This window comes from Oryctolagus cuniculus, chromosome 8 (genome assembly GCF_051225735.1).
Source record: "Oryctolagus cuniculus isolate XC-2025 breed Fujian yellow rabbit chromosome 8, ASM5122573v1, whole genome shotgun sequence".
NCBI classification, from domain to species: domain Eukaryota; kingdom Metazoa; phylum Chordata; class Mammalia; order Lagomorpha; family Leporidae; genus Oryctolagus; species Oryctolagus cuniculus.
In genome coordinates this window covers 99,400,189-99,416,135 of record NC_142874.1, presented here as the reverse complement: position 1 = coordinate 99,416,135, position 15,947 = coordinate 99,400,189, and the positions used below count along the sequence as shown (strand labels likewise).

The window sequence follows — 15,947 nt, the reverse complement described above, 5'->3', positions numbered from 1 at the left end:
TCTTGCAAAGAGGAATGCTCCCTCCAGTACAACACTTGGTGAACTGGAGGAGGAGAGTGCTGGGGCTGAAAAACAAGAGTGTTAAATTTTGCTTTTTGCTCAAAAACAAACAAAAAAAGGAATTTGAATTCACTGGCACTACTTAAAGTGTTTTCTGTGTGGGTATCATTTTGATGTAGTGAAGGAGTTGTTCTTGTTTATTTACTTAAGGCATTTATTGCATTATGTTTGTTAAAGCTCTACAATTGCATTAATTTGGGTTATAAATATTGTGGGTTATGTTCTTCCTATCAAGTTGACATGTTTTGAAGAAAAGAATTTTTATGCTTTGTTTTATCTTAATTTTACAATGAAGCATTTTAAAGAATATAAAACAAAAGAACAAAAGGGATTATTAATGTCACTACAAATCAAAAAGTATAATACTGAACGTTGTTTGTAGCTGAAAGGGTTTTTTGGTTCATTTTTTTTTCAAAATAAAGCGATTGCTTAAGCAATTGTACACTTTCATTTCATAAACGTATGGAAAACTTTCTCCAACTGGACCTATTTTTTAATTTTTCCCCTTCCTTTCTTATATGTCATAAATAACCCAGGCATGCTTGTGAGAAGCTCGAGTTAGACTACAGTCTATTCCTTAACTAATCCATTCAAAACTAATTATATGAAGCATATGTCAGTGCTAGCATATGTTTAACAGTTTGGGTATATAATTTTGCTTTTGCTTAAACTATAATATGCTCCTTTAGACATGTAGAACTTTGACCTTCCTTCGAAACTTCAGTTTAATTAATTCTTGCTTTTATCCTAGGATCAGTAAATGCCTTGTTGTGTTAAAATTCTTTATAGAAGTGGATAAGGATAATTATTTCTCTTTCTCTAGACAGAGATTATGTGCTAGCATAAAGTAGAGAAACTGCTAATTGGTTTTTCCCGCTTTTTAACTTATATTTGTCGTTACAAATACAGCAAATGTACAGTAGAGAAAAGCACAACATGATTTTTTTGTTTATCAAAGTTTTCAGGTACTACTTTCACTGGAATATATTCTAGCTTCAAAGCTACACACACACACACACACACACACAGAGAGAGAGAGAGAGAAATGGCCCAAACTTGCTTTCTTTCAACTAAAATAAACGTGATGACTTTCCAAAGGCTCTTAATGCAAAATTAAAATCTCAGAACTGGACATAAAAATGAAATTTCAAAATCTACCAAATCTTTTAAGAATTTTAACTCTCAATACGGTTTGGTTGGTCCATATGACTCTCTCCCACCAGATGGTCCTCTCCTCCCCAACTCTTCCCCCTCCCCATGAAAGGAATCCCCTCATTCTTGTGATGTGCCTAATTATTCCATAGCAATGCCAAATGAAAATCATTGTAAACACTAATATATTGAAAATAGAATAGCAAGTGCAACAATTGCTAACGTGAACTCAGTGCTTACTTGGTGCCAAGAACTATTCTCAGTTCTTTGAATAACAATCTTCACAGTTCTTTGCTGGACTTATTATAATTATTCTGACCTTTCAGTTGCAAAAGTGGAGTGACACTAAGATTTGAGGCTTGTATGGAATTTGCAAGCAGTGTATTTACTTTTACCGAAAGAATTATATAAAGGTTGGCATTATTACCTCCCCAGCTGTCACACACACATTTTATTCAGAGAGTTTTGTTATATTGTGTACATCCCTAATTTCCCACATCTGAAATTTCCCATTTTCAGATCCAAAGACACACAAACATGCACACCTCTAATACATTTTTAATTTTTTATCCATCAAAGAAAGAAATGTTAAGCTGGTAAAAATGAGAGATTTCAAACCACCCACTCACTGAAACATAGACATGCTGCCATAAACAATGGACATTATTAGACACTGTTTCAAGAAAAGTTATTCAAGCATAGCTATATAAACAAGTTAATGTGAGAATAAAACTCTATTATGTATTGGGTTCACTCAAATGCTTTAAAAATGTAAATCATGTAGGGGCCATGTTGTAGGGCAACAGGTTAAGCTGCCACCCAGCTGCTCTGCTTCCCACTAATGTGCCCTGGGCCAAAAGATGGCTGCAGTCTTAGGAACCTCTGACACCCAGGCACGAGGCTGGGATGGAGTTCCATGAACATGGCTTTGTCCTAAAACTATCCAGGCTATTACAGCCATTTGCGGAGTGAACCAGCAGTTGGAGATCTCTCTCCTCTAGCCCTGTCATTCTTTCAAATAAATAAATAAATCTCTTTTAAAAATGTAATTAAAAAATAAACTTAAATCTACTCCAGAAGGTAACAATATATTAACATTGACTAATACATTTTTCTAAAATCTATTCTGAACTCTAATGTAATAATTGTCCTATTTCAATCAATCTAGCATCATCTTATTATTTACAACATAATTCAATTTCATAATACTGGGTCATGGATGTGTACAAATTTACTATGTGGCCAAACACAACAAGCAATCTTTTTTTCATCTTGCAATAGAATTAAGTTTTAGGCAATACAAAAGGAAAAACATACGGAAAATAGTCACTTTTGGCAGATGTTTCTGTTTACAAAAAATAAAGGGAGTTAAGAATTAAAAATCAAAGCCCACTGGTTGAACTGAGGCATATTTCCATCTGTTATTAATGTTTGAGTTCTATACCAAAATTGAGATTATTCATCAAGTCCCTTATGCTATAATATGTTAGTAAATGGTAGTTTGGTTAGTAATCTAATTTCATAGACTCTGTCTGTGTAAGCTCCCAATTGCTTCAAAATAAGTATTCATAGTGGCCTGAACTGAATTAAAAGCAACAACACCATGGAGTACCTCTTGATTTTATTAAGAAATGCTTGTATGAAGATCTAGTAAAATGAAAGGGAGATCTCTGTCACTCCACACAATTATAGAATAAGCCTTTTCTTTTTTTTTTAAGTTTCTTTTTTGTTCCTTTTCAAGAAATTCAGGGCAATGTGAGGGTTTTTTTTCTTATATATAAAAATATGAACTTAACTTCAAAATACATGGATACTCCAAAAACTTCATGGTAAGTTGATTTAAAAGCTAAGTTTATTTTAGTGCAAAAAAATTTTGAAATCCAGGTATAATAAGATGCCATCAAAAAGTTCAAGAAAAATGTGTATTATGAAAATAAATTCTATTCAGGAGGCTCAGGATTTTTTTTTACATCAAAAAAATTACCTTTGAATTCTATTTTCCATGAAATGTTTGAAATACCCTCATAGAAATAGATAAATAATAAAGTAAATAAAAGATGGGATGTCCCTAGTTAAAGAGTTGAATAAATAATTCTGAGCATTAGAAAGTGTGGAGCTTTGAAGTGATCATTGTGAAAATGCACACCAAGCTAATGTACCATCTATTGGGGTCATTTGCTTAAGCAAGGCTCCCGCGCTGTTACTTGTACAGGGTTTCACTAATGGTCTGATAATAGGGAGGGGGAGGTGGGCATGGAGGTTCTCGTAATACTTTACAGTGGTGTGAGCACGACGGCCACTGATTAATTACTGCCCTGTTCTCAACTCACACATTCGATTACTGAGCAACCCTGTTTTGCCTCCACAATGGTCTCATAGTTACAGAACGCTGGCTTAAAGAATACTCGAAAACAACTTATTAAAGATCCTTGGTTTCTAAGACAATTCGCAGTAAGATTTGTCATTCAGATGATTAAAATGGAGATTGGAAAAATACTTGAGAGATGGAAATACGTATATTTAAAGAACTCTTTTGGGAGGACAAGATGGACCTTTTTACCTTCAATTTCATTTCAAAAAGCACGAATACATCACAGTGCTTTTGAAAATATTATCATAGTAATCACCTTTAAAATATTACCACTTATTAAGTTATACCCGTGTTTTCACTCTCCCCATTTCAAATCCCTAACCCTCTCCCCACCTGACATACACAACACTATCTGAGGAGGACGATCCTGTAGTTAAAAAATACAGTGTAAATCTAAACCTTACAGCTAAATATGAAAAAAGAAATCCATCCCACCTTAAATGAGTATCTCAGAGTAGCTCAGGTTGATACATGCTTCTATGGAAACAACTCTTTCTGCATGTCAGCTTAAGCTGCTCCGTATGATTTTTCTCAAAAGCTCCCCTTTGAAACCATCCCGACCGTTTATTATCTTCTCGTTACAAAGACTGTTGTTACTTTTGTTTCATCACAAATCTCTGCCTCTTTATTAGCGGCCTTGCGACCACTATTGGATGACATTTGTTTTACTTAATGTACATAGTTTTAGAAAAAAAAATTACGGAACTGCTATTACTGTGTTATATGAAAAAATTCCAATGTACATTTAGCTGACACTGCATCAGCTGCTATTTAAACTGGGCTTAGCTAATGGACTTTTAATGTCAGCGGGGTTATGTGCAGTTACTGGCTATTAGCAGAAATGGCTCCTTTCTATAAAAATCACTTTTCCTCAAGTGTGTTGTTTGAACATTCCTTTCCCTAATTTAGTGACTGTCATTGAATGTAAAACAAACTCAAGGACTCCAGGAGTCCTCTGTTATCTTTAAGATCCTCTCTTTAAGTCTTGTGATTCAGCATTAGAAAAGAAACCTCCTTCATTAACATTTACACTTGCAATCACAAAACTTTGTGAGGCAGTATTATACACTTGGCTATTCTCAATGGCAGACTGTATATTTTCCCAAGAAAATCCCATATCATCAATAAATATGCACAACAGGGAACACCAAAAACATTTTCCCAAGTTGCAAAATTTATTTGCATCTTTTAAAAATAGGACATTCAAAAATACCAAATGATGTGGAAGCAGACTCCAATAATCAGAATATAACTACATAGTGATGTAGCATGAAGATATTTATATATTAACTTGCATTTAATATTGGTTATAAGCAAGGACACACATTATCACTGTATCCTGAAATTTTCTATGTTCTTTCATTAGTCACAACCTTCTGCTATGTCATTGACTTTCTACTTTTCTGTTTCAATCAATCTTTAAAGGTATGTAATAGGTAAACCTGGGAATAGAGCCATCAGTATGGCATCTGAGGGAGTCCAAGAAAATCAAACATCACGCCATTTGATGAAGAGGCTGAAGCAAACAATCACTGAATTCTGGTCAGGGAAGAACAACGGAACTGGCCTCAGCTTCGATCGGCCCACAGCAGAGGCCATTCATGTAGGCTGCTTACCAGGAAACTGCTGTCTCTCCTGCAGATGGTCCAGATATCCTATCATGAAAGTGGAGAAATGCTTTTACCCCTGCATGCATGAAAGACAACACTCTCCTTTGGTCAACAAATCATCATCCACCTTAGAGCAAAACAACAGAAGTTCTCCAACACGCGTTTGAAGAAGAGGCTCAATGTGGAGATCACTGGATGTCATAACAAAACTTGGTTCTACCAGATAAGACTCTGTACTAATGAGGCACCATTGTTGTACAAGAGGGAAATGACTTAGCAGTTTACTACAGCAAGGCAACTTGTCACAATAAGATAATTTCACCATAAAATTGGTGATTAAATCCAAATTCCTACCTTTATGGATGTGTTTATAAGTTTAAAAGTTTTATTTTCATTTTATATGTTCCATTTGCTTCTTGAGGATATTGCCCTGTCTGAAAAATGAACTCTTGCTGCTCAAACAGAAAAAGCTATATACAAACCCACAATGGGCTCATGCATATATTTACGAACGCTCACAGGGAATTACTGAACTACATTTGTCTATTTCTTATAATTCTCCACTTCATTAAGAGTCTGCCTGAAAATACTGTCTCTCCCAGATATTTAACCCAATAAAAAATGACACATGTATCTTTTGTGTGGTCATCATTCTTAAGAAATCCAATAAAATGATCCCCTATTCTTTGCCACTGGGAAATGGTATGTCCTGTTAAGTCTTTTCTTCTCCATTTTGTCTTCATGATATAGTAAGCAAACTATATTTTATTCATTGTGGCCTTTTGAATTCTATACAGATACATATGTACAAACACAATAATAAAGGTATGTTTTCAATGAATATACAAGGACAGAAAGAAAGACAATATTTTTAAAGTGTACTCATGTTTTATTGAAGACAAATTCCACTACTGCAATATCTTGTGTGGGATAATTGCCCATAAGAATGCCTATATCATTCTAAGAGTATTCTATTCAGTGCAGGTGAGATTGGCGGTACAATATTGATGTTGTTATAAATGACAATGTTTAACAGAGCAACTCAGGAAATAGCAATGCATTTTATAAAGCGCACTCAAGGATATCAATATGTCTGCAATATAATTCTGGATTTCTCAAGCACACACATCAGACCCAAATGAGTCAAAGCAAATCCAAGCTTCATTACTTACAAGTATATGCCTGCAGTTTCTTTGGCTACATTAATTGAAATAAGGGCAAATCAAGACTCTATTTAGATAAAAGTTTCATGTCAGTGGGCCTGTTGAATAATATTATGAAGAAATACAAATCTTACTGTCTATTCTGGATAGCACGAATAATAAATCATTTCAACATGCCTGTTTTCCCTCAGCTTCTGAGGGCAGTTACTTAAATAGGCTTCTGTTTTCACCACGGTGCACGCTCTGTGGGTGATGGCTGTGGTTGGTTGAGAGGGAAAGATCTTAGCCTCATTCAATCCTATTTTTGAATTGTATCTGTAGCACTTTTCTCAGCTTATATCTTTTCATCATTTTGTGGAGAAGTAGAGGGAAGAAGGAAAGTTGCTAAAGAAAATGACAGGCAACGTAATTACTGTTTTATTTCAGAGTGATTTGGAGGTTGCTGCTTGTTAAACTTGAACACTTCCACTGGGTGGCTACAATGTGTATATCTGGCAAATTCTCTTTCTTTCTATGAAGATACAGTGTATCAGTTCCTCTTCACCAAAAGGAGAAACACCAGGGTCAACATATTACAGACAGACACTTGCTAAAACTGAAATTACAGTTATTTACTTGGTCTTTCTAATCATAAAGTTTTTGTTGTGGTAGTAATTGGATTTTGGTTTGGTTTTGATTAGAGATAACATAATCTGTGAAAATCATGTATAAAAAAGTATTGTGTCAATGATTAGCATTTTTAGCTTCTGGAAAAGTTAGAGAATGCCATCTGTTAAAAACTACTCTTTGATCTAATTCTTGAAAGGAGTTTTAGGTTCTTGAAATACCAAAAAATGTATCATTTCACATACCTATTATATTGCCTTGAATTTCTATTGTTAAAAGAATACGTATTATGAATTAATCTTACATGAATACTTTTCTAACAAACAGCATACTTTACTCTTAAAATACTCTTTCATATTTTTAATTATTATATACACTAAGTATCTTGAGTATTGAAAAAAATCCACATTTCTATTCCTGGATAATATAGCTGCCCTCATGCCTGGATTAAAGATATATTTTAAATGCAAGCACTGATCTATTTTGACTGGAAAGGAATGCTAACACTTGAGGATTTTCTTCTAAACAGAAAAAAGAAAAAGAATACAGTAAGTTATAGTTGAGTTCCGGAAGTCCATGATTAAATAATCAATGATGACATTGACTAAAAAGGAGAAATGCTAGCATTCATCAATAAACTGGTTAAACATGCTGAGTGAGTTTTTGCTGTTGAACACCCTTAGTTGGAAGAGCAGATAAGACATGCTCATCTTCAGGAGGCATTTTGGTGGCTCTCATAATTGCTGAGAAATGAAATGATCCACAGGATCCACATGACAAAATGATTAATGAAGATAAAAATCCTCTATCCTCACAACACTTAAAAATAAGTCAAACTGGCAATTCAGTAGTTAAATTTGATTAATCAGTATCATTGGGGCCACGATTATTGTGAGCTCAAGTATTTGAAACAAGAACTCAAACACGTTAACGTAATGATATACCTGCCCCTACTTCCCTGTTCCACTGCTTCACTGACCATGAAATGTGGTTTATTCATTTAATTAAAAGAGGATATTCCCTGAAACATTGATGTTTTACTTCAGTTTTGCTAAAGCACTTTTGAATTGCTGCTCCTTTCTAATAAAAGGTAGAGTGACATGAGGACAAATATGCATACTTGGCACTTTTCAAAGCTAGAGTCACTTTTTAAATTACAACCTCAGTTTAATGAATGCCACTGTAACTTTAATACGACAAACTTCACGCAGAAGGCTAGGTATGTTTACGTAGCTATCACGTCCAGAGATATTCTTTTGTACTTCAAAATCTCATTATGTACATTTAAGGGAGCAACTTTGAGTGATGGGGACAGAAATACTAGAAATGAGCAAACACATCAAAAATTCAATTCAAAACTTCATTTTTCAATTGTAAAGTTACAGCTCAATATTTTCTGCCATTTTGCTTATAAAGATTCCAAATATTTGTTTTGGGTTTTCATGAAGAGGCAGGAGTTCTTCTGGAAACTCTAAGTAGGTAGAGAAGATGAAAAAGCTTACTATTTCTGAACTTGTTAACTCAGAAAGCAAAAAATATATTTTAATAAAAACTTCTGTAAATTTGGAGATAAATATTTACAAGGCAAACTATCAATTATCCAATTCTTCAATGTCTTTTCTAGAACCAGAAAAAAAGAAAACCCTCATGTTTGAGTATCACTCAAGGCAGATCTATGCTAGTTCAAAGAGGTGGCATAAAAACTATCACTGAGTTTCTACGAGTAAGATGTATTTGAACTAAGTGAGACCTGAACAGTATTTGAGGTCTCATATTGTTAGCCTTGCTCCACAGACATATAAGCAATAACAAGTCCAAATAAGAAGAATTCACACTTAGACTTAAGAAGTCAGGTTAATTGGGTGAGGGAAAGGGTAGAAAAACAGGGCTATCAATAATTGACAGTGAAATGACAACTTTTGTAGGAGAAAGAACCATCTTAACAAGCCCAGTCAATCACTAAGTTGATTTTAAAATTCTGACAAAATGACATTTGCACCAAGCAATCAAAGAAAGAGCAACAGTGCATCTGTTAATACAATTATAAATAATTAAATGTAAAGATTTTAACATATTATATGTATCTGGATTATGCTGTCCTAAATTAAGATGCATAAACTTTTTATTATTATCAGTAATAAAAGTCTGGGGCCATTGTAGTGGTGCAGCTGGTTAAGCCACCACCTGTGACAGCAGCATCTACCATATAAGGGTCAGTTCATATCCAGGCTGCTACACTTCTGATCCAGGTGCCTGCTAATGCACCTGGGAAAGCAGCAATGATGGCTCAAGTGCTTGGTTCTCTGCCACTCACGTAGGAGACCATGATGGTAGTACAGGCTTCTGGCTTTGGTCTGGCCCAGCCCTTGCCTTTGAAGCCATTTGGGGAGAGAACCAGTGGATGGAAGATCCCTGTCTCTCATTCTGTCTTTCCTTTCTCTATACTTGCCTTTCAAGTAAATGAATCAATCTTAATAAATAAAAAGAGTCCTGCTGATTTTGCTTTGCTTTCATGTCAACCTATTTTTCTATATGTTTTTTATTTTGTTTCTAATGGCACTCCATTGTGGTCTATGGGCTGTACATTTGTCTCTATTTTCTTCTAAAGAAAAACTGTTCTCATTCACCTAAAAGGCTGATTTTTTCCAAACTCTTATCAGAAATCCTTAAAAGTGACTTATTTTCTTCCAAAGAAGTGTTTATGTTTTTATGAAAAGTTGCCTTTCCATACTCCTTGAAAAGCCAGAAAGTCTGGACCAGAGTTGTGGTGTAGCTGGTAAAGCCACTGCCTACAATGCAGGGATCCCATAAGGGCACCGGTTTGAGTTCCAGATGCTCCTCTTCTGATCCAGTTCCCTGCTAATAGCCTGGGAAAGTAGCAGAAGATGGTGTAGGTGCTTGGGCCCCTGCTTCCCTATGGGTGACCTGGAAGAATCTCCTGGCTCCTGGCTTGGTCCTGACTTAGCCACAGCCACGGCCACAGCCAGAGCCACAGCCACAGCCCTAGCAGTTGCAACCATCTAGGGAATAGACCATAGATGGAATATCTCTCTGTCTCTCCCTCTTTTTCTGTAACTCTGACTTTCAAATAAACCAGTTAATTTAAAAAAAAAATGTCAAGGATACAGTTTGTTGTCAGGACCTAACTCATGGCTACTCACTATGGCATTTCTAGAACTGGGGTTCATAAGGCTTGTTTTCCCAGAGAGAACAAAAAGGAAGAAAAGAGGTTATGGAAAGGAGTGAGATTCCCACTAACTATTCAAGGACTGTGCCCTGACCTGGAGTTTGCAGTGATCTACGGCGGGGTATCGCCTCAGATAGCTCCATTGTTGGTTTTGGGGGAAGTGGTCTCTGCCTCTATCTCTACTCTGAGATCAGAATTATTGACCTGGGGCCAGTGCTGTTGCTGACTTGGTTAATCCTCCACCTGTCGCACCGGCATCCCATAGTGGCGTCAGGTTCTGGTCCCGGTTGCTCTTCTTCCAGTCCAGCTCTCTGCTGTGGCCCAGGAGGGCAATGGAGGATGGCCCAAGTACTTGGGCCCCTGCACCTGCATGGGAGACCAGGAGGATGCGCCTGGCTCCTGGCTTCAGATTGGTGTAGCGCCGGCCGTAGCGGCCATTTGTGGGGTGAACCAATGGAAGGAAGACCTTTCTCTCTGTCTCTCTCTCTTTCACTGCTGTCAAATAAAAAAAAAATTGACCTTTAATATCTAGTTTTCTTGGCTAGCCACCGAGTAGGAAGTAACAACTCTTAATTTGCATGAGCTAAACATTTTTTTAAAAACTATTCATGTATTAATTCATTTACTCCTAATATGACCTATAGTATACATTATCTCATTCTACATGAGAGGAAACTGAGGCAGAGAGAGGTTAAATAACTTAACCCTGACCACTCAGGTAGGAGGTGCTGGAAGTAGGATTATGGGGCCTTGGTAACCACTGTTCTGATAGAATAGATGGCCATCACTAATAGCTTCACTTTACTGAAAGCCAGACAGAACATTTTAAATCTACTAACACACTGCTGACATGCAAACTTAGCTTCAAAAACATCTCATGTCTAGCCAAATCATTGCCTTGAAGTTCCTCTGTGCTAAAAGTTTGTAACTCATTCTCTCCTTCCCAACAGAATCCTAAGCTGACCTCTATTTACTATCTTTGGATGCTTGAATACGGAAAGGACCACACACCTAGGCCCTCTACTGCATTTCAGAAAGTGCATTAATAATTATATGGTTCTATGTCTACCTTGCTTGAGGGAAATTGTCTTCAACACTGTATGTCTACCAAATAACACACAGTCTAGGAAAACAACATAAGTGCACGATGACTATTATGAACCAGACCTCAAACACTCCACCCAAATGAGCTAATACATTTCGAATTTGTAGGGAAATGTGAACAGGTTTGTTTTTAACTGCCACGTATGCAAAAGTCAAAGTAAATAAGACTTAGGATAAAACTGCAAGGCAAGAGCTCAGTCTCCGCCCCCACCATTTCCTCCATTATCTTTCTGAAGTGGTGGCAGCCTGTAACTTTAATGCTTTTTCTGAGAGTGACTCCCTCTGCTGCTCCAGCAAAGCCATGACCTAAATCACAAGAGTGCTAACGGCAGTTAAGGCCTAATAGAGCACATTCTGGCTGTTCGCTCTAATTGCAGGACCTAGCATACATTGCAGAACAATTATGTTTAAGTCTCAGCAGCAAGACTACGTAAGCTGAGAGGATTTGCTTAGGAGATCTCTTGCCTGGTGCAGTCCTTAAGGTGTTTGCTTAAAATAGATCCGCATCAATTCTGATTACAACAATGAACTCCCAAAGTACAAGGGAAGATACTTGAGGACCCTGATGTTTAACTCCCAGTGTCCACAGCTCAGGAGGCCAGGGAGTCAACAACTGCCTGTTGTAATCTTAATGATTCCGCATTCTTTGCAAGGACCTGAAAAGTTTGTTCACTCAAGGCTTTTAAACATTCTTTGCACTAGATTACAAGGAATTATTTTTCAAAATCATGGCTAACTAGTCTGCTGTTCCTTCATGCAAATTTCCAACATGAATTCATGATTTTCTCTGCTCCTAAAATGGAAAATTACATGACAGAATTGCAATGCAATTCGGTTGTTTTTGAAGCCAAATTTCTATTTATACTGTGCCACTATGTATAAATATTATGTGAAAGTAATTTTTGTTCCTATATAGAAAGAACTGTTATTCGTTTTTTAAGACACTATCCATTATTTTTACAATAATAGGAAAATATCCCAATCTGTTTAGAGTCATCAGTAATTTTATGTTTGGTGATGTTAACACTCGTAACACTAGTTGGTGCTAGATAAGCAGCATATCAATGCTATGCAGTCCAGATAAATGCATATGTACAACAGGAGGTCATTAATTCTGAACACACTGAACACACACACACACACACACACACACGGACACACAGCCTTGTCCTAGTAAAATCTATCATTCTTGGAAGTCAGAAGCCCCACAAATTCCCGGGAGCAAGAGTTCCCAGCAATCCTGAATCAAGCAATTAGGGCCTAGCCAGAAAGGAGAAAGTTGTTGCCTAAGCCTAGAGAATTTCCCAAGGACCTGTTTAAAGTGACTGCTGTCTCTCTTTAAACCACAGTTACAAAACTGAATACATTCACTAATAAAAAAATCACCATGAGGGTTAATCTTAAACTTATGTTGTTTCATTGGTTATCTCTATAGAGATATATACTTAAACTTTTGATTTTCCCAACATGTCTCTAATACAATAAAAACCTCAGCCACACTATACAGTGCTTAAATTAACTCCCCCATCTTAACTGCTTATGCACTTCCATTGATTAAAAATAGCTCATTCTGATCTTTAAGTCCTCAGCGAAAGGGAACCATTCCTTGGGGGTATGAGTTAAGGTTCTAGTCTACAGAGAGGAGAAGAAAGGAAGATAAGAAAGAAGTGGAGGTCAAACTCTGGGACCATTAGAAAATCTGTGTTTCTGAGAGGCAAGTGTTAATTGTAGTTCAATAGCAAACAGGCTGGTGTAAGGGATAACAGTGACAGTGATAGCACTGATAGTTGAGTTTACAGCTTTGTACTTCCTTTGCTATCTAACAGACAGCACAGGAAGAGCCAGTATGTTGGAACATGGAGGATAACAAAGATAAAAGTGGCAGAATGGTGCATGTCACAGATCACAAGATTTGAACAAAAATGCTATTCACCAGGAACCAAAGGAACTAAAGTAAACGGAGAAGACCGGCACTGAAATGCACACACCCAACAGAATAGGTTTTATTTTTCCACCGGAGATCAGAATCAGCCCTCAATCTTTGACTTGCCTGGTGCTTGCAAAGAAAAAGTGCAAGACAAAAACAGTCTATCCTGGGCCTGTTTTCTTTAATCTCTTCTCCCTTCTTCTTTCAATATTAATCCACTTACAATCTCCCCTGTTTGATTATCTTTATTGATCCTTTTTCTACCCAGTCTTTTTAATTTAGCTGTTGTAAGCTCTCGGCAGGGATCCTATCTCCTGGTTGGCATCTTTAGGGACTTTAACTTGTCCTCCCCCCCACACACTATGTCCCGTTCCCCCCACCCCATGGCTCAGCTCTTTGTGCGCCCAATAACAGCAGGCGGATTCCACAGGGAGTCACGAGGTTGATTCCACGGCTATTCATCAGGTTGCTCACTTAAGCTTCCCATCACCCTCTTCTAAGCGATCCTGAGAAGTTCTTAGCAATTGCAAGCAATCTACAAACAAGCTCCGATTCTCGACGGAGCTTTTGTGAAATGGACAGGCGGAAGAGCTCTGGAGGTGTGCATGAGAAAACCAGAGCGGACCCTTCAGGAGCCAGGATGGGAGGCATCTGGCGCGAAGCGAAGGAAGGATTTATGAGCGTGGCCACTTAACAGGGCAGCAGGAAAATTTACTCCGCAAGTAGCTAGCGCTAATTCACAAAGCTTTGCTAATGACCTACCACCCCCCACCCCTCACCCCCGCGCACCAGCCTGGGCTCCACGCCGCCCTCAACCCCCAACGTGCCCGCCCCCAGCGCCCTGCTCTGAGCCAGCGAGCTAGCGACAGGAGCGGAGGAAATGCTGTCGTAGCACCACGGCGTGTGCATGTCACGGAGGAGCTGGGGGCTTCTGTCGGCTCCTCTCCAGCCCTCCAAATTTGGAAAGAAGGATAATGGAGATGGGGGGGGGGGTCCCTGAGTTGCCAGTGAAGCTGCCTAGGCTGCCTTCAGCCTCTCCTCCCTTCCAGGAAAAGCTGAGCCACCCTCCCCCAGCCCTCTATCGCCTCCAAACTGTGGGCAAAGACTCAGGTGGGCTTGGCCAGAAGGTTGGGGGCCCAGGTGACCACAGAGAGACCCCCAAAGGGGGCAGCCTTGACTTTTTGTCCTGCCCAACCCCACAACGTCCCTTCCACGCAGCTTCCTGGGCTCAGAAGGCTGGGAGCTGCCAAGACCATTCCAAACTCCGGGGGAAAGGAGGAAGCCAGGCAAGCAGCCCGGTGCCTTCTCTCCTCTCTGGCCCACCACCAACTCCTTCGTGGTCTTGGCCGCTCCCCTCCCAACACCGGAGTAGCCCTAGGTCGGGGCACTTTATTTCCAAGCTCACACGCGTTAAATTAAAATGTCAGACTTATAAACTGGCCGGTTACCCCGGGAAGTCTCGGATTTGGTAGGAGTAACCAGCCCGATCCCGATCGCTGAGAGCTCTGGGGTTTTAAGTTTCTCGGGCGCCTGTTGGGAAGGGAAGAAGGCGCATGGAGAGGCATGGGCTCCCTAGACCCGCCACGCTGCCACAGCCGGCCCTGGAGGGCTCTGTCTCCACAGCGCCCAGGGGGAAACCCGCGCTGGTGGGTCCTCAGCGGTAATGGACTTATTTCTGTAGCGGAGCTCCCCTTAGTCTCCAAGCAATGATAATCCTGCACCCCCAGCTGTGGCACAGCACGGAAGGCTCCGTGCACCAGGCACAACAGGGCGCATCTCTGGCATGCCACCCAGCTGTCGCCACCGAGGTTCGGGACTTGGCGTGCACCGCGGGCAGCAACGTGCGCGTGCAGGGCTGAAAGTGCAAAGGACACCCCCAGGCACCTCCAGGCACTGACAGGGACGCCAAGTCCACACCCTGTACGTCTCCCCGTTGCATCCATGCCCATCTAGGAAGAGAGATTCAAGCTCATCAGCACCATCCACGCATCTTGACTAGTTAGGAAAGTGGAATTCAAAGTGGTTTCCAGTTGCGAGCCACGGGTTACACTGAAAAGGGCAGAACTGGGTAGCAGGAGAGAGAGAAGGAGGGAAGGAGGAAGCATGGGGAGGCGGCAGCTGAGCCTGGAGGACCCCCTTACCTTGAGCGGCAGAGCCCGTGCCGCTGGCGCTGAGCAGGGCCAGGGCAGGTAGCACGAGCATTTGCAGCACATATCCCAGTCCCAGTCCGCAGCGGGCCGCTGTAGCCCGCAGACCTTTCCTCATGGTAGACGGAGGTGTGCAGTGGGGAAGCCACCCAGAGAGAGGCGCAAACAGCGGAAAGCCCCGCGCCGCCCGGCAGCTGCTGAATCCGCGCACCGCGAAGCAGTCAGAAGAAATCGCCACAACCCAGCGCCACACTCCACTTTCTCCAAGGGCAGGGACCAAAAGGGGGTGGAGAGGAGACGCCGAGGAGGAGTTTGCTGGTCCCTCTTTGCCCGTGCCTTCTAACTGATGTCTCCAGCGAGCGCCTGCTCTGCCCCCACTTGGGAAGTCTGGGGAGGCGCAAGGCTGCCACCTCCACCGCTCCTCCCAGCAGCACGAGCAGCCGCAGCTCCACCGCGCGCCGAGCCTGGACTGCTGGCCCGGTCCCCTCACAGGCAGGGAACACACACAGCCACAGGGTGGGGGGAGGAGGAGGGAGCAGAGGGAAGGCGCTTGGGCACAGCGAGGCGCTCCCGGCTCCAATCGCAGCCTTCTCTGGCGGGCAACAGAGACGCCCAGGCTG

The 15,947-nt window shown here is 40.3% G+C and overlaps 1 protein-coding gene across 2 annotated transcripts in view; it reads right to left on the bottom strand.

Annotated features, from left to right (window-relative positions):
- Window positions 1-15,690, bottom strand: part of UNC5C (unc-5 netrin receptor C) — a 378,756-nt gene extending 363,066 nt beyond the window's left edge. Inside the window, exon 1 of one of the 2 annotated variants that reach the window (XM_017347400.4) lies at window positions 15,322-15,690. In XM_017347400.4, the coding sequence (XP_017202889.2) occupies window positions 15,322-15,445 (124 nt within the window). In that variant the 5' untranslated portion in view covers window positions 15,446-15,690. The remainder of the gene's footprint in view (window positions 1-15,321) is intronic. The other variant, XM_008267581.5, reaches the window with a different exon arrangement.
- Window positions 15,691-15,947: the final 257 nt, after the last annotated feature.